Raw genomic sequence first — 21,638 nt, 5'->3', positions numbered from 1 at the left:
TCACTGTCCCTCATACATAATCATCTGGATGTTTATGTCCTCACCATGCTTTAGTTTATCTTTGCAACCTTTGGAACAGGCAGTCTAAAAAACATTGGTATTGTCTTCTACTTTGAATGAAATATACTTTCCACTATTGTGAGGACTTGAGAAACTGGAAAGTTTATAAGGTAGAAAGTATATAAAAGTGAGGTATTTCACTATATTCATATTTTTATGAGGATGATATAAATAAATAGCCACCCAAGAAAAACTCTGGAGGTGCTAGTTGTACATTCTTACTACCATCATACCACTTCTATTTTATTCTGCCTTGTTTCACAGCTCAAGTAGAAAATACCTAAGAGCTATGAAATCTTTCATAAGCTGAAATGGCATAAAGCAGAGGGAATTACCTTAGGACGCATCTTGCTAACAGATGCACAGAATCGAGGTAAAGCACAGACACAGTTCAAAACTATAGTGGCTTAATGCTGAGATGCCGAGTATAGTTCCCAGAGAAGGAGCCAGTGGCATCACTCTTGCTGCTTGAGGTGCATGATGCCTTTCTACAAGGTTGGGCAGCAACGCAAATGCTCAACATTGTTTTCACTTTTCACCTTTTTTTTGGTAAAATCCTCTTCAACTTTATTTGGCAAAAGCAGATACTAATGTAGGTCTTTATTACAAGGCAAAGTGGCATAATGCAGATTTTCAAAAGTAGGGGATACTTGTATCTCTTGATTTAGTTTAAATACAAATACTAAAAACATACTTTAAATGTCAATAATTTGAACTTTGTGGCCTTCCTAACCTTAGAGTTGGGGACGTGTTTACAAAGGATGTGTTATATTTATAAAACACCTTTCCACAGTGACTTGCCTAGTACACATTTCTGAAGATATTTTGTTTAAAGAATGGTTATTGCCTACAAATGTGTCATGCATTTTAAGGGTATATACAAGAAAAAAAATTATAATACAAAACAAAAAGGACAGATAAAGACAAAAACAATTCTGCCTGGGAGAATTGGGAAAGTATATAAAGGTGGACATTTGTCAGACATTAAGGATTAGTAGGATTTTGGTATTTTAGTCAGGATTCTCAGAAAAATATATACATTACTTTTTTTAAAGAATTGACTCAGACAATTGTTCAGTTCAGTTCAGTTGCTCAGTCGTGTCCGACTCTTTGTGACCCCATGAACTGCAGCATGCCAGGCCTCCCTGTCCATCACCAGCTCCCAGAGTCTACCCAAACCCATGTCCATCGAGTTGTGACCCCATGAACTGCAGCATGCCAGGCCTCCCTGTCCATCACCAGCTCCCAGCGTCTACCCAAACCCATGTCCATTGAGTCGGTGATGCCACCAGCCATCTCATCCTCTGTCGTCCCCTTCTCTTCCTGCCCTCAATCCCTCCCAGCATTAGGGTCTTTCCAAAGTATTGGAGTTTCAGCTTCAACATCAGTCCTTCCAATGAACACCCTGGATTGATCTCCTTTAGAATGGACTGGTTGGATCTCCTTGCAGTCCAAGGGACTCTCAAGGAATTCTCAAATACATCAGTTCAAAAACATCAGTTCTTTGGCGCTCAGCTTGCTTTAAAGTCCAACTCTCACATTCATACATGACTACTGGAAAAACCATAGCCTTGACTAGACAGACTTTTGTTGGCAAAGTAATATCTCTGCTTTGGCTAAGACTGTTAGGTGTCTGTCTACAATGCAGGAGACCTGGGTTTGATCCCTGGGTTGGGAAGATCCCCTAGAGAAGGAAATGGCAATCCACTCCAGTACTATTGCCTGGAAAATCCCATGGAGAGAGGAGACTGTAGTCCATGGGGTCACAAAGAATCGGACACGACTGGATGACCACTTTTCTAGGTTGGTCATAACTTTCCTCCCAAGGAGTGTCTTAATTTCATGGCTGCAATCACTATCTGCAGTGATTTTGGAGCCCCAAAAAATTAAGTCAGCCATTGTTTCCTCATCTATTTCCCGTGAAGTGATGGGACTGGATGCCATGATCTTAGTCTTCTGAATGTTGAGCTTTAAGCCAACTATTTCACTCTCCTCTTTCACTTTCATCAAGAGGCTCTTTAGTTCTTCACTTTCTGCCATAAGGGTGGTATCATCTGCATATCTGAGGTTAATGATATTTCTCCTGGCAATCTTGATTCCAGCTTGTACTTCATCCAGCCCGCTTTTCTCATGATGTACTCTGCATATAAGTTAAATAAGCAGGGTGATAATATACAGCCTTGACGTACTCCTTTTCCTATTTGGAACCAGTCTATTCTATGTCCAGATCTAACTGTTGCTTCCTGACCTGCATACAGTTTTATCAAGAGGCAGGTCAGGTGGTCTGGTATTCCCATCTCCAGAATTTTCCACAGTTTATTGTGATCCACACAGTCAAAGGCTTTGGCATAGTCAATAAAGCAGAAATAGACGTTTTCCTGGAACTCTCTTGCTTTTTCGATGATCCAGTGGATGTTGGCAATTTGATCTCTGGTTCCTCTGCCTTTTCTAAAACCAGCTTGAATGTCTGGAAGTTCACAGTTCACATATTGCTGAAGCCGGGCTTGGAGATTTTGAGCATTACTTTACTAGCGTGTGAGATGAATGCAATTGTGCGGTAGTTTGAGCATTCTTTGGCATTGCCTTTCTTTGGGATTGGAATGAAAACTGACCTTTTCCAGTCCTGTGGCCACTGCTGAGTTTTCCAAATTTGCTGACATATTGAGTGCAGCACTTTCACAGCATCATCTTTTAGAATTTCAAAGAGCTCAGCTAGAATTCCATCACCTCCACTATCTTTGTTTGTAGTGATGCTTCCTAAGGCCCACTTGACTTCACATTCTAGGATGTCTGGCTCTAGGTGAGTGTGAGTGATCACACTATTGTGATTATCTGGGTTGTGAAGATCTTTTTTGTACAGTTCTGTGTATTCTTGCCACCTCTTCTTAATATCTTCTGCTTCTGTTAGGTCCATATTATTTCTGTCCTTCATTGAGCCCATCTTTGCGTGAAATGTTCCCTTGGTATCTCTAATTTTCTTGAAGAGATCTCTAGTCTTTCCCATTCTGTTGTTTTCCTCTGATTCTTTGCATTGATCACTGAGGAAAGCTTTCTTATCTCTACTTGCTATTCTTTGGAACTCTGTATTCAAATGGGTATATCTTTCCTTTTCTCCTTTGCTTTTTGCTTCTCTTCTTTTCACAGCTTTTTGTAAGGCCTCCTCAGGCAGCCATTTTGCTCTTTTGCATTTCTTTTTCAGACAATTGGGGAGCTACTAATTCCAAAATATGCAATGCAGGCTGGCAGGGAATGCAAGCAGGATTCCTATGTTACAGTTTTAAGGCAAAATTCCCTCTTGAGGATATCTCAGTTTTGCCTCAAGGCCTTCAGCTGATTGGATGAGGCCCACCCATTATGGACGGTAATATCCTCTGCTTAAAGTCAACAGCCTGATGATGGGAGGTCCCAGAGCAGACCTTTGGTAGCCTTTATGCAGACTGTGCCCTGCTGGTCATCTCCCCCATCCGGATGGCCTCTGGCCAACTGCTGTTTGCCAGCCTCTTCACAATAAACTGTGGAAAATTCTGAAAGAAATGGGAATACCAGACCACCTGACCTGCCTTCTTGAGAAACCTATATGCAGGTCAGGAAGCAACAGTTAGAACTGGACATGGAACAACAGACTGGTTCCAAATTGGGAAAGGAGTACATCAAGGCTGTATATTGTCACCCTGCTTATTTAACTTATATGCAGAGTACATCATGAGAAATGCTGGGCTGGAAGTAGCACAAGCTGGAATCAAGATTGCCGGGAGACATATCAATCACCTCAGATATGCAGATGACACCACCCTTATGGCAGAAAGTGAAGAGGAACTAAAAAGCCTCTTGATGAAAGTGAAAGAAGAGTGAAAAGTTGGCTTAAAGCTCAACATTCAGAAAACGAAGATCATGGCATCTGGTCCCATCACATCATGGGAAATAGATGGGGAAACAGTGTCAGACTTAATTTTAGGGGGCTCCAAAATCACTGCAGATGGTGATTGCAGCCATGAAATTAAAAGAGACTTACTCCTTGGAAGAAAAGTTATGACCAACCTAGATAGCATATTCAAAAGCAGAGACATTACTTTGCCAACAAAAGTCTGTCTAGTCAAGGCTATGGTTTTTCCAGTGGTCATGTGTGGATGTGAGAGTTGGTCTGTGAAGAAAGCTGAGTGCCAAAGAATTGATGCTTTTGAACTGTGGTGTTGGAGAAGACTCTTGAGCATCCCTTGGACTGCAAGGAGATCCAACCAGTCCATCCTAAAAGAGATCAGTCCTGGGTGTTCACTGGAAGGACTGATGCTGAAGCTGAAACTCCAATACTTTGGCCACCTCATGTGAAGAGTTGACTCATTGGAAAAGACCCTGATGCTGGGAGGGATTGGGGGCAGGAGGAGAAGGGGACGACAGAGGATGAGATGGTTGGATGGCATCACTGACTCGATGGACATGAGTTTAAGTAGACTCTGGGAGCTGGTGATGGACAGGGAGGCCTGGCGTGCTGCGATTCATGGAGTTGCAAAGTGTCGGACACGACTGAGCGACTGAACTGAACTGAACTACTTCTATTCATAAACCTCTTCTCCATTTCTTGCCCTAGGATGGTTTCCCCAACTCCTGAACTTCCCACAGCCTTCTGAAATTTCCATTGCTTTCTGGCCCAAGCTCTTTACCACATCTGTACTTATTTCTTCTCTACCATCTCTATTTTCTTGGTGTTTCTTCCTGGTTTCAGCATGTTCACGAGGTCCTAAAGGATAGCTATCATGTTCCTTCCTTAGAGGGAAGGCGCAGTTCCCTCTTAGAGGGAAGCCCTGTTCTGGGCGCAGGACAGAGGAGATGAAAACACCCAAGGAAAAGGCAGTGGGGAGCCAAACTGGTAGCAATGCCGACTCCCAGCGGCCTACCTCCGTTAAGGAAAAGGACAATCATTTTTTTCTATGTCGTCACCAAGCACTCCTCCCATACACTTTCAGTATCCTGCCGGGTTCACAAGAGCAAGTGTCCAAAACATTCTTTTTTTTTTTTTTTAATAACTCTCAGAGATCCAGTAATTGGGTTTGGTGTTATCTGTCAACGCCTTTAGTCTTGAACCGCTAGAAATGAACATGTACCATCCTAGCACTGCCAGGTAACCAAGAGACGCCGGGCACGTGCGTGGAGGCGGGTCACTGGGACACGCTCAGGGACGTGGCCTCTTGGAGACGCCGGAAGCCGGGCGCGTCTGAGCGTCCAGTTCCGGAGCCGAGGCCGCTTTTTCTTGGGTTCAGCCCTGCGAGACCCCAGACTTACTGGGCCGCATGGATCAGCCAGCACCAGCCCTGGTTCCAGCCCGGGGACACCTGGTGCCCGGAGAGGCTGGCAGCAGGCATCTGTCTGAGAGGCTTTGGAAAGGCTGGCCCTAAGCCCCTCAGACAGGACCCTGTCCTGGGTTTGGGGGGGTCCCCTTTTTGGCAACCGTGCTTCCCACGCTCTGACGAAACTAGGGCCACCACTACTGTGTGAACGAGGTAGAATTTTGCTCTCCATTTTGCAAGATTCACACGAAAACATCAGTAATTTTCTGGCTGTGATTCGTAACTTTTCCTTTCCCACAGGTTGGATCTTATGTACTCAAATGTGGAGAAACTGTGCCAAGTGATTAGAAATTTTTGTTTTAGGCTGGGGCTACATCCACGTACTTAACGCCGAATTTTGGAGAAATGTTCCATTAAGTGCAAGCCTTCACTCTACCCCTGGCAATTATATATTTTTACTTATCTCCTTAACATATTATACACTTTTCATATTGGTTGTGTGTGTTTTACTGTTTCAACTAGAATGGACACTCTGCTAATGCATTTCAAACACCTTGAACAGTTTCTGTGCAAGGTAGGCTTCTAAAAAATATTTGTGGATTTAGTGAATTAATAAAATTAGTTATCTTGGTTACAGGTCATCTTCTTTCTTGTGTGGGTTCTTCGAAGTATTTGCCATGTATCTCTTTATCATTTAATTCTTATTCCCCAGGGTGTCCTCAGAAGCCTTCAGTTGAAACTCCAGGCATGATGGCTGTGGACACAAGAAAGTCTGCTGGTCAGCTGTTCCAAGCCCCATGGGGTCAGCAGTGCCCTATGATGGTGACAGTGAAGCTGGAGGAAGACCACCCCAAGAATCAGGGTTTCAGCCTTCCAGAGAACCAGCCTCCTGCCCGGGAGATCTTCAGGCAGCAGTTTAGACACTTCTGCTACCAGGATTCCCCCGGACCCCGGCTGGCCCTGAGCCGGCTCCAGGAGCTCTGCCATCAGTGGCTCAGACCAGAGACACACACCAAGGAGGAGATCCTGGACCTGCTGGTGCTGGAGCAGTTCCTGTCCATCCTGCCCCAGGAGCTCCAGGTCCCAGTTCGGGAGCATCATCCAGAGAGTGGGGAAGAGGCAGTGACCGAGCTGGAGAATCTGGAAAGAAAGAGAAATGTACATATAGGAAGAGTCAAGTCTGATGTGGTTGTGGGGAACTGGAAGCAAAATTTTCTCAAGTGTAGAGGCTCTGAGAACAGTGGGAAAACCTAGCGTTTAGCAGGGAACTGAGCTGCTTTCTAAGCCAGTCCTGCAAGAGGGGGAAGGGTGGGAAACAGGAGATTCAGGGATGGAGTAAAGATGCTGAAGGCATTCTGTAAGTATCATGCTGTGTACTCTACTGGTCATTTCAACATTCACAGCAACAAAGAACTAGGTGGTATCACATATGGAAACTAAATTCAGAGAGGTTGTTTAACTTAGCGGAGGAGACATAGCCAATAAATGAAGTGACAGAGACAGGATTTGATTAGACTTTCTGATCAAAAGGTAAGCATCACTTACCTTTCTGGCTACCCTTTAGCACCCTAAGGCCCTGGTTTCTCTTCTAGTCTCTCCAGGGATGTTTCTTGGAAATTCCTCTCTGAGGTTTAGTTCCTGTAAATTCAGGCCTAATGAGTGCCACTTGTCTCTAGGTTTCAGCTTGTTCTCTAGAACAGAAGATACTTTTGCAGACAATGACCCTTCAAACACTAGATGAAGAATCTTCATATACCCGAGCTCAGCCCCCAGCAGTCCAGTTCAAGGGCGCAAGACCTGAGCCCCTACCATCAGAGGAAACAGGTGAGGCAAGAATTTCTCTAGGAAATTTGGAGTGAAATGAAGTCCCCCGGGTGGCTTTTTTTGTGAAGTATGACATGTTAATTCCTTGTGATGAGAGTTGTTAAAGGATATGACAAAGCTGACATTTTAGGTAATAATGATTAAAAGGTGATGTCATCTCAGAACAGCCTCTGTAGTTTGTTAATTTTAAATATCCATAGTTGAATTTTCTGCAGATCGTCTGTAGCAGATGTTACTGTCAAGTATTTTGATGCTTACATCCTTAAGTAGACTTTGATAGGACATTAACATTGTGAAACTATATTGACTTTTCTGAAAGTTACCTCTTGTTATTACCAGAGAAATATATATGCATTGTAGAAAGTTAGAAAATACAGAGTTGCAAAATAAGAAAACAAGCATAATATTCTATCATCCAGAGATTACAGTGACTTTTTATTATATATTTTAATATCTTTTATGTGCATGTATGTGTATACACACATTCCTTTCACTGAAAAGAGATCATTTCTATGTGATATTTTGTAATCTATTTCGTTCAGTTAATAATCTTCCCTTTTCCCTGGCAATACATTTTAATGTTATCTAAACTCAATGCAAATTCAGATTGGTCCATTTTTTCCAAAATGTCTTTAAAGCTAATTTGTGCAAACCAGGATAGAATCCCTGGCTGTGTGAGACATCTGGTTGTTGTGCCTTTTAATTCTCTTTTGCTTTAGAACAGTTTTCCTTTCTCATTTTCCCTTTCATGGCCTAGACATTTTCATGACCCTGGGCAAGTTTCTTACTCTGTGAAGCTTTCTGGTTGCTTCCTCACTGAATCATTTATTTTGCTGCCCATGTATGCTATATTTCCATAAAATGGAAAAAAGATTGAAAGACATGGCAATATGATCCCTCCACTGAACAGCTAATTTTTCCCCTTTATAACTGCATGGTGTCACTTTGGCAGTATGTGATTGGCTAGTTTCCCAGCAACAAAATACAAAATGTTTGAGAATTCTTCTATGGGTCAATCATTTTATTAAGTGTTGCAGAATGATTTCTTGACTGTTTCATTCCTTCTATATTATTAACTGTTAGTCTTCTTTATAGTGAACAAATCATCAAATCATCTATTTGATCACTTCATATTAGACAGTCAAGATTGATGCTTAGTTTCCCCCTGTATTTACCAATTTTCAAATTCAAGGAATGGTTTAATAGGCACCTCAAATGACAACATGGGATTTTAGGACTTTCTTTGTGTTAGTATCATTATGGGCTTAGTAATTTTCATTGAGTCAGTGTGCTTCAATCTACCACAGTTGCTACTTGTTTTAAAGCTCAGATTGATACATCTTTGTCTAGTTTGGATGTCTTCCACCCTGTTCCTAACTCTTTTTGCCATGACCCTATGAATCTTGAATCCTTGCTTTCTGAACAAAATTAATTATTCCATTCTCACCATGTACTTTCCCTACACCCAGATTTTGTATCAACCCTTTCTGAAGGAGCTTTAATTCTTCTTAATGGAGAAGGCTATTGAAGTAGAAAATCTGGCTGCTGGGAGTGTTCTTTTTCCCTCGGGTAACAATACTTCTAGCACATTTTATGGGTGGAGCTAGATGTACATTTTTTTTTCTAAAAATTATGAGTTCATATTGGTGTATTCAGTTTTGTTTTACCACTACAATGTTCCATTATTTTTCTATATCATGTTTTGTCTATGCATTTACTTTTGTTAATTCCTTCCTTATGTTCTCCCTTGTTTTTAAAATTTATTTATTTTAGATTGTAGTAGTTTGTATCAGAAGTGTTCCCAGGAAGCGTAAGCAAGGGGAATGAGACAGAAGAGAGAAAAGTGTTCCTAAATGAGCAGATTCTCTTGGTTAATTAGTTGTCCTTTTTATTTTTTAATTTTTGAGCTGGCTGGGTCGATCTGTATATCTATTACTAATATAAATATTTGATGCTACAAATATTTCATTGAACACTGGTTTTGATGAATCCCAAACGTTTTGAAATGTAGCATTTTTGTTATTTTCTAGAAAATCTGAAACGTATTTCTCCTTTGAACCAGTAATTGAAAGTTTTAAATTTTCTGATGGAAGGGCTTATTTTCTGATTTTGTTACTAATTCTAGATTTATTGTTATCAGAGAATGTTTGTGTTATTTACACCTTTTGGAGTTTATTATGGTTTACCTATGACCTCCAAATTAGTTTTCATTAAAGGTCACTGCACATCTGAGAAGATGTTCTATTTTCCAGATACAGAACTTGATATACATGTTTATCCATAGATTTAATAATCTTGTAAATCTTCTGAATGTTTATTTTTTTGTCCGTTTGGTGGTTTTTTCTAGACAGAGAAAGAATGATTAAAGTCTGTTATTTGTTTTGTCTCTTTATCTCATCTATAATTTCTGCTCTAGAAAATTTGTTCCTTTGTTATTTTCTATGTAATTATTCATGTCTGTTCCATGGTCACTATAAATTGTAATGTTTATTTATCATTATACTTTTCTTTGTCTCATTTCATGCTCTTGGCTTGAATCTCACCTTTTATCTGAAATTAAGATCATGATGCCTTTCTTTTTATTTGCATTTGCTCAATTTTCTCTTGCTCATCCTTTATTCATAACTTTACTCAATCATTTTATCTTAGATGTGTCTCTTGTATATTTAGTGTAGTTGAATTTTTCTCTGCTCAATTAATGACCACAAAGTTAGCAATTAAACCACACACATTTATTATCTCAGTTTCTGTGGGTCAGGAGTCTGGGTATGTGGCTTAGCTGGATCCTCCACTTCTGGGTCTTTTACAAGGTTGCAGCCAAAGATAGGTTCTCACCTGACTTGTGACTGAGGAAGGATCCACTTCCAACCTTGCATGGATGTTGGCAGGATGCAGTTCTTTGTCAGTCACACAGACAGAGGGCCTTCCTTCCTTCCTGGTTGCTGACCAAACCCAACTTCAGTTCCTTGCCACATGGGCTTCTCTATATGGTGACATTCTTAATCAAAGCCAGCAAACCAGGAAGGAAGGGTGTCAATAGAGAAAGTCTTATGGTAGGTAGAAATTATAGTCTTGGGTAATCACAGAAGTGACATCCTATCAATTTTACCATACTCTGTTGGTAAATCAGCCATACTTCATTCTTTCTCACTGCCACACCTGTATTACTCCCATTCCTTTTACTTGGCTCACCTGTTTCTCTGAATCCCTGACACTAAATAAAGAAAAGATAGAAAGTGCTCTGTTAAATCTGAAATAAACATTAAGCCTCCTAGCTCTCTGTCTGTTAAATCATTTTTGAGTTGCCTTTTCTCCTCAAATTGTGTGGTGTGTTGTTTCAGATGGTGAGATGAAGATTGAGAATTTGACATTAGAAGTGAAACAGGAACCTTGTGAAGAAACAGAATGGTATAGGGAGGGGTCTGATGGACATCATGAAACTATATGTCAGCATGCCATACAGAGAGGAGACAATGAGCCTAGTGAAAGTTTGGAAATGCAGAATGGGGATGCCACAGGTGAGAAAATACATGAATGTGATGAATGTAAGAAAACCTTCACCTGGATGAGAGGCCTTCATATGCACAAGAGGATCCACAATGGGAAGAAACCATACTTCAGTACAGAATTTGGGCTTCACAGCAAGGAAAAGCCTTATCAGTGTAAAGAGTGTGGCAAAGACTTCAGTCAGAAAGCAGGCCTCTCTCAACATCTCAAAATCCACATTGTAGATAAGCCTCATCAGTGTAATAAATGTGGCAGATGTTTTAGTCAAAGATCAGTTCTTTCAAAACATCAAAGTCTCCACACTGAAAAGAAGCCTTTTGAATGTATATACTGTGGGAAAACCTTCTGCCATAGTGCAGACCTCACTGAACATAAACAATTGCACAACAGAGAGAAGCCTTATGAATGTAATGAATGTGGGAAAACCTTCAGGCAGCGTTCAAATCTTACTGAGCATCAGCGAATTCACAGTAAAGAAAAACCTTTTGAATGTAAAGTATGTGGAAAAGCCTTCACTCAGTATGCAGGACTTAACCAACATCGGAGAATCCACACTGGAGAGAAACCTTTTGAATGTCCTGTATGTGGACGAGCTTTTAGCCGAAGCTCGGAACTTATAATACATCACAGAATTCACTCAGGGGAGAAACCTTATGAATGTGCTGAGTGTGGAAAAACCTTTAGAGTGAACTCAACCCTGATCATACATCAGAGAAGTCACACTGGGGAGAAACCCTATAAATGTGATGAGTGTGGTGAAGCCTTCAGTCAACACTCGGGCCTTAACAAACACAAATTAGGAGGAAAGCACAGAAACCCTCCTAAACTAAGAAAATATACATGTGATGAGTGTGGAAAGACCTTTGCACAGTTAACTGGCCTGAGAAACCACAAAAGAATCCATACTGGGGATAAAACCTACCAATGTCCTGAGTGTGGCAAGGCCTTTACAAGGGGAGAGCATCTTATTGAACATCAGGGGATTCACAACAAGGAGAAGCCTTATCAATGTAAAGAATGTGGCAAAGCCTTCAGTCAGAAGACAGGTCTTAGTCATCATATCAAAATCCACACAAGAGAGAAAAGTTTTGAATGTTCTGAATGTGGGCGAGACTTCAGCTGTAAATCAAATCTCAATAAACATAAGAGAGTCCATTCTGAGGAAAAATCCTATACATATAAATAGTATGGGAAGGTCTATTAGGCAGAGAGCATTAAGCCTCAGCAGTGGCAAGAATGAGGTAAAGCCTAGAAGCTCAGCTCTGATTAGTCACCAGAGAATCCACTAAAATGACTCCTTGCCAAGATGTCTGGTGACAACTTCAAGTAGAATTCAGAATTTTTTTTCAATTGAGATGAAATGTTTCTTAAACTTCATTACTTAATGTCAGAGATACTGTGTTGAAAAGTTGTTTAAAGGTCATAAATGCTGGAAAAGTTGAGAATTTGGGAAAATAAACATCAACAAGAAATTTACCTGTAATTACCTTTGTTAAATGCAATGAAGTGTCAGTTAATACAGTGAAAAGGTAAACAAGGGGTTCTGTTAAAAAATTATTTTTATACTGAATTCATGAGTTTTTATGTTTTGCTTTTTGAAATCATTTTGATTTCTGAATAGCCTTAGCCTAGTCTAATGTTGAAATTGCTTTTCACTGTACCAGTTGCAGTCACTGGAGTATCTAAGAGCTTGGAATGTGTGAGATCAGTTGTCTGTTTCTCTACCACCTTGTCTTCCTAACCAAGCCTCTGACCAGAATTGGGTGACCTGCAGACCCTTCCCAATCCTGACCTCTCCCCCATGACACCCCCTCCCACCCCCCGAACTAGCATTTCCTGGTGAAAAAAGATGTGTTATACTTTAAGTGATGTGGAGGGCATAAAGGTTTGGGACCACAGTACATCAAAATCTAGTGTGGCCATCATGGCTAAAGCCCAGAGCACACATTTTTTATTGTGAACACAGCTCCTTGAGCTCAAACAGAGGACAAAAGAGAAGATGAGAAAGTAATCCTTTCATTTCAGCATTTTCCATCTCCTACAAATTACATTAACACAACTGAAATCTCTTTCAGCTTCAGCACTGCCTATCTCCCTCAGTTAATGTAGTGAGGGACTTTGCTGAAGTTGGTAATAGCTTTCAAGCACTGGAAGAATGTTTCCTCAGTTTTATGACTGCACTTGACTTCTGTTGGATTTTATATCATTTATAGGGCAATATAATTCCCTGTCAATGGCAAGAAAATCTGGCCCAACCATGGTAAAAATATTGGTATATTTAAGTCCATCTTAGGCTACCTAGTCTGCTGATTTGTCATTCTGTCACTTTTCTGCTCTGCTGCCTTTAATCCTCTGAAAATAAGACTCAAAACTTTCCTGTTCACGGAGAATGTTTCCCCTTGTCTCTTTTTGTAGTTACTACCTCTCACTTCCGAGGTGAATAAAACTATCATTTCTCTTTTAGGCCAATGATATTTAACTGTCTTCAGGCTCCAGCTTATTCATATAAATAGTGTTTTCTTAAATGGCAAATATGGAGTATTAAATGTTATTAAATGTTGTGTCAGTCCTTGAAGCCCAAGTCAAGTGTGACTCACTAGTCCAACACTTTTTTGAGATGTAATTTGTATATTCAGATCTACAACAAAATGATTCAGTATTCATATATATTATGAAATAATCACCACAAAAATGTCTAATCAATATCCATCAACACAGATAACAAAATTTTCTACTTTTGATAAGAATAGTTAAGATCAACCCTCTTAGGGACTTTCAAGTATGCAATACAGTATTAACTATAGTCATCATGTTGTATATTACATCCCAATGACTTTATTTTATAAATGGAAGATTGTACCTTTGACCCCCTTCACCCATTTCACCTCTACCCTCTCCCCCAACTCTGGCAACCACCTACCTGTTCTCTGTGAATTTTTTTTTTTCCTGTTGTTTTAGATTGCATGTATAAGTGAGATCATATGGTATCTGTCTTTCTCTGACTTATTTCACTCAGCATAATGTCCTCAAGTTGTTGCAAATGGCAAGATTTCCTTTTTCTTGGCTGAACTGTATACACACCCACATTTTCTTTATCCATTTATCTCTCGATGGGCACTTAGGTTGCTTTCATGTGTTGGTTATTGTAAGTAATGCTGTAGTGAACAGGGGGGTACAGGTATCTTTTTGAGTTGGTGTTTTTGTTCATTTGGGTAAATGCCAAGGAGTAGAATTGCTGGATCATGTTGATGAATCTCCATACTGTTTCCCACGTGTGGTTTTGCAAATATTTTCTCCCATTTTGTAGGTTGGATGCCTTTTAATTTCGTTGATGGTTTTCTTTGCTGAGCAGAAGCTTTTTTAATGTAATGTGCTCTGACTTTTTTTTTTTTTTTGCATTTTTCATCACCAAGACCAATATCAAGTAGATTATCCTTCATGTTTTCTTCTAGAAGTTTTATGTTTCAGGTCTTATGTTCAACTCTTTAATCCATGTTGACAATTTTTGTGTATGGTGTAAGGGAGTGGGCCACTTTCATTCTTTTGCTTGTGTTCCAGTTTCCTTAATGCTGTTCATTGAAGGGACTGTCCTTTCCCCATTGTATATTCTTGGTTCCTTTGTTGTAAATAAATTGACCATATATGCATGGGTTTATTTTTGGACTCTGTTCCATTGATCTGTATGTCTGTTATATGCAATAACATACTGTTTTGATTATTATGGTTCTGTAATATAGTTTAAAATCAGAAAGTGTGATGCTTCCAGCTTCATTCTTCTTTCTCAGCATCACTTTGGCTATTTGGGGTCTATTTTGGTTCCATTTGAATTTTAGGATTGTTTGTTCTATTTCGGTGAAAAATATCATTGGAATTTTGGTAGAGATTGCACTGAATCTCCAGATTGCTTTGAATTGCACAGTACAGCATCAAAATCTAAAGTAGCTTCTCAAAAGGGCTTCTTACCTCAGTGAAAATATTGGTTCCCAGCCTTCAGCACTGGGTTATCAACCAACACAAACCCTTGATAGGCAGAGCCTGACCCACGGACAGTAAAATCTTGTAAGGGATTCTGAAGACCCTCAATGAGGATAACTAGTCACTTCCAGAAAATGGAAAAAAGGATTTGAGGGGGATTCTGTTTTTCAACCCTTGGAATGTGAGCTTATATTCTCTTTAAAGTCATGATAAAGATAGAATTTCAGGAATGTTTGCGATTTGTTTTAAAAATAAATGTAGGGAAGAAAACAAGTACTGTATTGATTCATCAGAGACTCTGAGAAAGCAAGGCTACCATATGACCCAGCAATTCCACTCCTGCATATATACCTGAAAAAAGTTAAAACACTAAGTCAAAAAATAACATGCACCCCAATGTTCATATTTACAGTTGCTCAGATATGAAAGCAACTTAAGTATCCATCAACAGATACATTCTTGCAGCAACATGGCCCTGAAGGATATTAAGCTAAGTGAAATCAGAGAAAGACTGTATGATATTACTTACATGTGAAATCTAAAAACATAATGAATACAATAAAAGGAACACCGAGATAGAGAACAAACTAGCTGTTACCAGTGGGGAGAGGGAAGCAGGGAGGGGTAACGTAGGGATAGAGGATTAAGAGGTACAAACTATTGTGTATAAAATAAGTTACAAGGATATATTGTACAACAATATAATCAATATCTTATAGAGCATTGATTCATTAGAGGCTCTAGGAAAGCAATTCCTTCAACCACAGAGAAGGTCTCCCTTGGCAGAGGGATAGGGGTCTTAATCTCAAGGTCCAAGCAATACTCAGGCAGTGTTCCAGCACTAGACCAGTTTCCGTGAAACTCTTTCTGCTTCCAGCTCCTTAGCATTCCCCGGTGAGAGGAAAAGTCAGCCACACTCTCCACCAGATTTTCCCAATATCTGGTCTGGAAATAGGAGGGGGGCAATCTGAAAGAAAGTTCTGTGGCCTTGGGAACGGCGGAAAGCTACTTGGGTGGGTGAAAATTATGGCCCTGCTAGGTTCCAGATCTTAACACGGGGAAATGTTGAAACCTCTTCCTGTTATTATCCACCCTAATACCCCAACTTTGAGTTTGTCATCCCAGTATTGTCTAACACCTTGTTTATGTGGCTTGTTTACCTACTGACAGAAAGGGAGGGTATACAGCCAAAGAGAGTCTGCTTTCCTGGAATTTCTATAGACTGTTTCAGAAACTCAAGCTCACATCCCAGCGGGAGCGGAAAAGTTTGCAACCGTGTTCAGTTCAGTTCAGTCGCTCAGTCGTGTCCAACTCTTTGCGACCCCATGAATCACAGCACGCCAGGCCTCCCTGTCCATCACCAACTCCCAGAGTTCACTCAGACTCACGTCCATCGAGTCAGTGATGCCATCCAGCCATCTCATCTTCTGTCGTCCCCTTCTCCTCCTGCCCCCAATCCCTCCCATCATCAGAGTCTTTTCCAATGAGTCAACTCTTCGCATGAGGTGGCCAAAGTACTGGAGTTTCAGCTTTAGCATCATTCCTTCCAAAGAAATCCCAGGGCTGCAACCGTGTTGCTGCTGCTGCTGCTGCTGCTGCTGCTGCTGCTGCTAAGTCGCTTCAGTCATGTCCGACTCTGTGCGACCCCATAGATGGCAGCCCACCAGGCTCTCCCCATCCCTGGGATTCTCCAGGCAAGAACACTGGAGTGGGCTGCCATTTCCTTCTCCAATGCATGAAAGTGAAAAGTGAAAGTGAAGTCACTCAGTCGTGTTAGACTCTTCGAGACCCCATGGTCTGTAGCCTACCAGGCTCCTCCGTCCATGGGATTTTCCAGGCAAGAGTACTGGAGTGGGGTGCCATCGCCTTCTCCCGCAACCATGTTACCACAGCCTAAATTTTCTACAGTTCACACTGCCTTGCCTTTTCTTCTCCGTGTGCCTGGGGACACACAGTTCTTGGAGAAGGTGAACAGTTCCTGGTCCCCTGATTCCTCCAGGATGCAGAGAGGGCAGTTTTGAAAGATTAGCTAAGTTTCTCTTTCAAATGGGAAAGGTTCAACTCTGGGCAGCTGATTTGAATGGACATGGGGATTGTAAGCAGGGATAGAAGAGCCAAGAGACGTGTGTCATAGAGCTAGTTGTAATCACAGCTTTCCCCATCTAGAGAACCGAAGTCCAACATCCTTCAAAAGCCTCCAAAAAAATCAAGTGAAGCCTTCACCTGCACACTGAGCAGATTTTGTTTCCCGGCTTTTGGTTTGGTATTTGGCAATTTAGGTCCTAAGAATGGCTTCTGGTTTTCCTAGCATTCTGTTTCTTTTTAAGACTTTTTTTTTTTTAATTTTAAAATCTTTAATTCTTACATGCATTCCCAAACATGAACCCCCTTCCCACCTCCCTCCCCATAACATCTCTGTGGGTCATCCCCATGCACCAGCCCCAAGCATGTTGTATCCTGCGTCAGACATAGACTGGCGATTCAGTTCTTACATGATAGTATACTTTTTAAGACTTTTGACACCACTGGTTTCCCCTTCTGCCTTGCTTGTCAAGCCTAAAACAAATGAGTCAATGAAACTTGATCGCATCTCCACTGGATTTTAGGGGGAAATAATTTGCAACCTTCTCGTTTGAAATACTGCCTCAGAGGTAACAGCATTGGGCTGTGGAGACAAGAGTGCTCTGTTTAAACCACAGTGGGGCAACTCTGCGTGGGACCCTGGGCAGGCACCCATCTTGAAACGGTGGTGCTGGAATTGCCTTAATTTTTTTAAAATTTATTTTACTGAAGTAAGGTTGATAGTGGCTCAGCTGGCAAAGACTCCACCTGCAATGCAGGAGACCTGGGTTCAATCCCTGGGTTGGGAAGATCCCCTGGAGAAGGGAAAGGCTACTTACTCCAGCGATAACTATTTGTAAGACAATTTTCTAAGCATTTCACTGATGTTAACTAATTTAATGTTAACTAATTTGATGTTTCACTAATTTAATACTCACCATAACTTTATGATTAAAAAAAAAACTAAGATTATCAACCCAAAAGTTTCAATTAATTGAAAATATGCTTTCTAGGTACCTTAATTCTAATGCTTAGATTTGGTATTAAATTTATTAACAATAGTTATTGTTTACTTACACTGACATTGGTGTAATAAGACCAAAACAAATACGTTCCTAGACCTCTTGCTGTAGGGAGAGTGGTATAAGTTAAATTTCAGGGAAACTCTTAGTTAACAGCAGAAATCCACCCCCCACCCCCACCCCCACCCCCGAGCTTCCACTAGGAATAGTTCTGAAGTCACTGGTGTGAAATGAGGTTGCCTTTGAGTCTCTGAAAGGTAGATGTGAGTGGTAGCCTACGATGCAAAGGGTAACAATTTACTCGCCCCACTCAAAGGAACAAATAAGATGGTTTTATTTGGTATTTTAGATGAAGTACTTCTAAAGGTTTCGTGCCGATCAAAGGTATTTGGAAATTCGGTGAATCAGTTGAGAGAGGAGTTCCTCCCAACAAAGTTAAGGGCTAAGCTAAGAGATTTCATAGAGAGGGAAAAGGGACCAACATTTTTGGTAGAAAAGAACATTTCAACCTTCAAACTTCTGCACTACACTTTTGTTTTTCGTTGTTTAGTGTCCGACTTTTGAGACCCCAAGGCTTGTAGCCTGCCACGCTCCTCTATCGGTGTGATTTCTCAGGCAGGAGTGGATTTGCCGTTTCGTTCTCCAGGGCATCTTGACCCAGGAATCGAACCTGCATCTCCCGCATTGCGGGCGGATTCTTCACCGTTAAGCCACCTTTCAAAGTACACAAACTCTTCTGAGAGGAAAAGGTTTCATGATGGTCATTTTATCCCAGAGGTTGCCAGAGCCAGAAGGGACGTTAGAGGTTACTCAATCCGGTCTGCACAGTGAAGTTTAGGAAAGAGCCACAGCCAGGACCTGCACTTTGACTCCCGCATCTGGGATTATTTACCCACCCCACCGTTGGTTGATAGGAGTCAAGCTAAACCAATCTTGTGCTATGATGCAAACAAGTTCCCATTATGACTCTCGCTCTTTTCTCCTTTTTTTTTTTTTTTCCTAAAACACGTTTTCCTGCGTTGCTGATTTTTCAGACTGCTCAGTGCCAAGAGAGGAAAACAAAAGACAAATGAGGGCATCTCCTGGCTGGCGAGCATATCACAAAAGTAAATTAAAAGGAATCGGGATTCTGGTACCACGTAGAAAACGAGAATCCTGGGAGTTCTGATCAAGAGGTGGGGAAATCGGTCCCTTCAAGGCGAAATGCAGCGGTCGAGGGACCTTGTGGAAGTCGGGTGAGTGTTTCCCGGGGACGCAGAGCTGAGCTGGCAAGACAGTGTTGACCTGTGTCCAATAACGTGTATTATGCGTGGTTCCACCTGTTATCAGCTATTTGCCAAGTAACTTCACTCCGAGCGCTGTCAATTACTGTCCGTTGTGGAATTTACTTTAAGACACCTAACTCACACTGTGGTTGTGACTATTAAGCCGGGAAAAGAACGATTAGCTGCAATACTATAAAACGCCTGCCAGAAGGTGTTGAAGAAATAAAATTTACATGCGACGAGGTGGCCGAATGGTTAAGGCGATGGACTGCTAATCCATTGTGCTCTGCACGCGTGGGTTCGAATCCCATCCTCGTCGACTAGCTGAGTTTGTGAGGGGTGGTTACTCGTTTTGGCGAGGTAAATGAGTGACGTGAATTAATTCCTTCTATTCCACACCCCTCCCCCGCCACTCCCCCACCTCCACCCCCCTTCCCGACTTCCTTAGTAGCATTTTGTCATGGCTGTTAATTTTGTTAAATAATACATTTGATTAGTGTTTCATTCTCCCATTCACCCTTGAAATTTTCACGGCAAGTTTTGCTTAGCAGAGATTTTCCACTGAGAACATCACTGAAGAATTAATTGAAGATCATAGAAAAACATTGCCAAATAAATTTAGAGGAGCATATAAAATTGTTTATAGAGAATTGTACACAAAATTTTGGGTTATTTAAGGCATTATCAGGTTAATTTTATCTTTAGGGAATTTTTGTCTATTATCTTTTAACTTTAAAAGCAACCATTTCTAAGGATCCCTATCATTGACAGGGAAGAATATGTATCTCTTAGAGATATGACAAAACTAAAAAATACACACTACAATATTTTCAGTTAAAGCTGAGTATTTCTCCCCGAGAAAAGGTAACAAAAATCTGAGACTTCCCTGTTCGCCCAGCAGTTAAGACTATTCACTTCTGCAGAGGGCACAGGTTTGATCCCTGGTCAAAGTACCAAGATCCCCACATGCCCTGTGATGCACTCCCCCACAAAGTAACATGCAGTTTCTACCTGTGACTTCCATCTTGACAGACTTTGGGAGGAAAAAATATAATGTATTTTTTTATTATTGCCATTTTGGAGTAAGTACTATGTTCATATGATTCAAAAACTATAAAAATCTGTATACCAAATTTTGTCACCAATTACCCTTCCCACCAGTAGGACATTATTGGCCCCAATGTGTCATTCCAGAAACACAGTATGCATATATGGCGTTAAGCTCTCTAAGATACACTTTTATTGAAGTATAGTTAATTTACAATGTTGTATTAATTTCTACTGTACAGCAAAGTGATACATTTACATATATATACTTTTTATTCATATATTCTTTTCATTATAGTGTATCACAATATAGTTCCCTGAGCTGTACAGTAGGACCTTGTTGTTAACCATTCTATATATAATAGTTTGCCTCTGCTAACCCCAAACTCCCAATCCTTCCCTCTCCAGTCCCCTTCCCTGGGCAACCACAAGTCTGTTCTCTATGTCTTTGAGTCCATTTCTATTTTGTAAATGAATTCATTTGTATCATATTTTACAGTCCACATGTAAATGATGTCATATAGCATTTGTCTTTCTCTTTCTGACTTACTTCACTTATGATAATCTCTAGTTCCATCTATGTTGGTCCAATGGCATTATTTTATTCTTTTTATGACTGAGTAGTATTCCATAGTATATATGTACCACATCTTCTTTAGCAATTCATCTGTTGATGGACATTTAGGTTGTTTCCATGTCTTGGCTATTGTGAATAGTGCTGCTTCGAACATATGGGTGCATGTATCCAAAATATAATGTTCAATGAAAAAGAGCATAGTGCAAGACAATGTATATAATGCTACTTATTTTAAAAGGTAAAGTGAAAGTGAAGTTGCTCAGTCGTGTCCGACTCTTTCCGACCCTGTGGACTGTAGCCTACAAGGCTCCTCCATCTATGGGATTCTCCAGGCAAGAATACTGGAGTGGGTTGCCATTTCCTTCTCCAGGGGATCTTCCCAACCCAGGGATCGAACCCGGGCATTGGAGGCAGATGCTTTAACCTCTGAGCCACCAAGTGGCTAGTTAAATATATCTGCATCTAAATATATACACCATTTTGCATGTGTATCTATAGCTATAATATAAATGTCTAGGAGATAAGCTGTGTTCTAGGGTGTAGTCATTTGTAAGATACTTTCCAATTTCCTCCATAGGGATTATATTAATTTATGCATGTGTGCCTGCTAAGTCACTTCAGTTATGTCTGACTCTGTGTGACCCTATGCACTGTAGCCTGTCAGGCTCCTCTATCCATGGAATTCTCAAGGCAAGAATACTGGAGTGGGTTGCCATGCCCTCCTTCAGGGGATCTTGCCGACATGGGGGTGGGGAAAACGTCTCTTACATTTCCTGCATTGGGAAGCAGGTTCTTTACCACTAGCCACACCTGGGAAGCCCCCCAACCAGATAAGTAGAAAGGAAACCAGACCACATCTGCTCCTGCAGCCCTATAAGAGGAATTTTTATTTCAACTAGCATTGTCACAGATCATCTAAATGGAAGTACAAGCACCGCAGTGAGACAGAAATAGGAGTCCAGATTGCTCATAAGCTTGGTGGCTTTTGTTTATTACAGATTTTCTGGATATCCAGTGG

The 21,638-nt window shown here is 40.9% G+C and overlaps 2 protein-coding genes and 1 non-coding gene across 3 annotated transcripts in view; 2 read left to right on the top strand and 1 right to left on the bottom strand.

Annotated features, from left to right (window-relative positions):
- The window catches only part of LOC138069278 (zinc finger protein 184-like), a 1,142,341-nt gene that overhangs the window by 681,229 nt on the left and 439,474 nt on the right, over positions 1-21,638 (bottom strand). The window lies entirely within an intron of this gene.
- Positions 6,093-11,859, top strand: LOC138069632 (zinc finger and SCAN domain-containing protein 12-like). Its single transcript, XM_068960968.1, has 4 exons — positions 6,093-6,500; positions 7,019-7,166; positions 10,508-11,468; positions 11,736-11,859. The coding sequence occupies exons 1-4, from the start codon at positions 6,093-6,095 to the stop codon at positions 11,857-11,859; spliced, it is 1,641 nt and encodes a 546-aa protein (XP_068817069.1).
- Positions 19,234-19,315, top strand: TRNAS-GCU (transfer RNA serine (anticodon GCU)). Its single transcript has one exon. It is a non-coding gene; the product is annotated as a tRNA-Ser (tRNA).

This window comes from Capricornis sumatraensis, chromosome 22, assembly GCF_032405125.1.
Source record: "Capricornis sumatraensis isolate serow.1 chromosome 22, serow.2, whole genome shotgun sequence".
NCBI classification, from domain to species: domain Eukaryota; kingdom Metazoa; phylum Chordata; class Mammalia; order Artiodactyla; family Bovidae; genus Capricornis; species Capricornis sumatraensis.
This window is presented reverse-complemented; position numbering and strand designations above follow the sequence as displayed.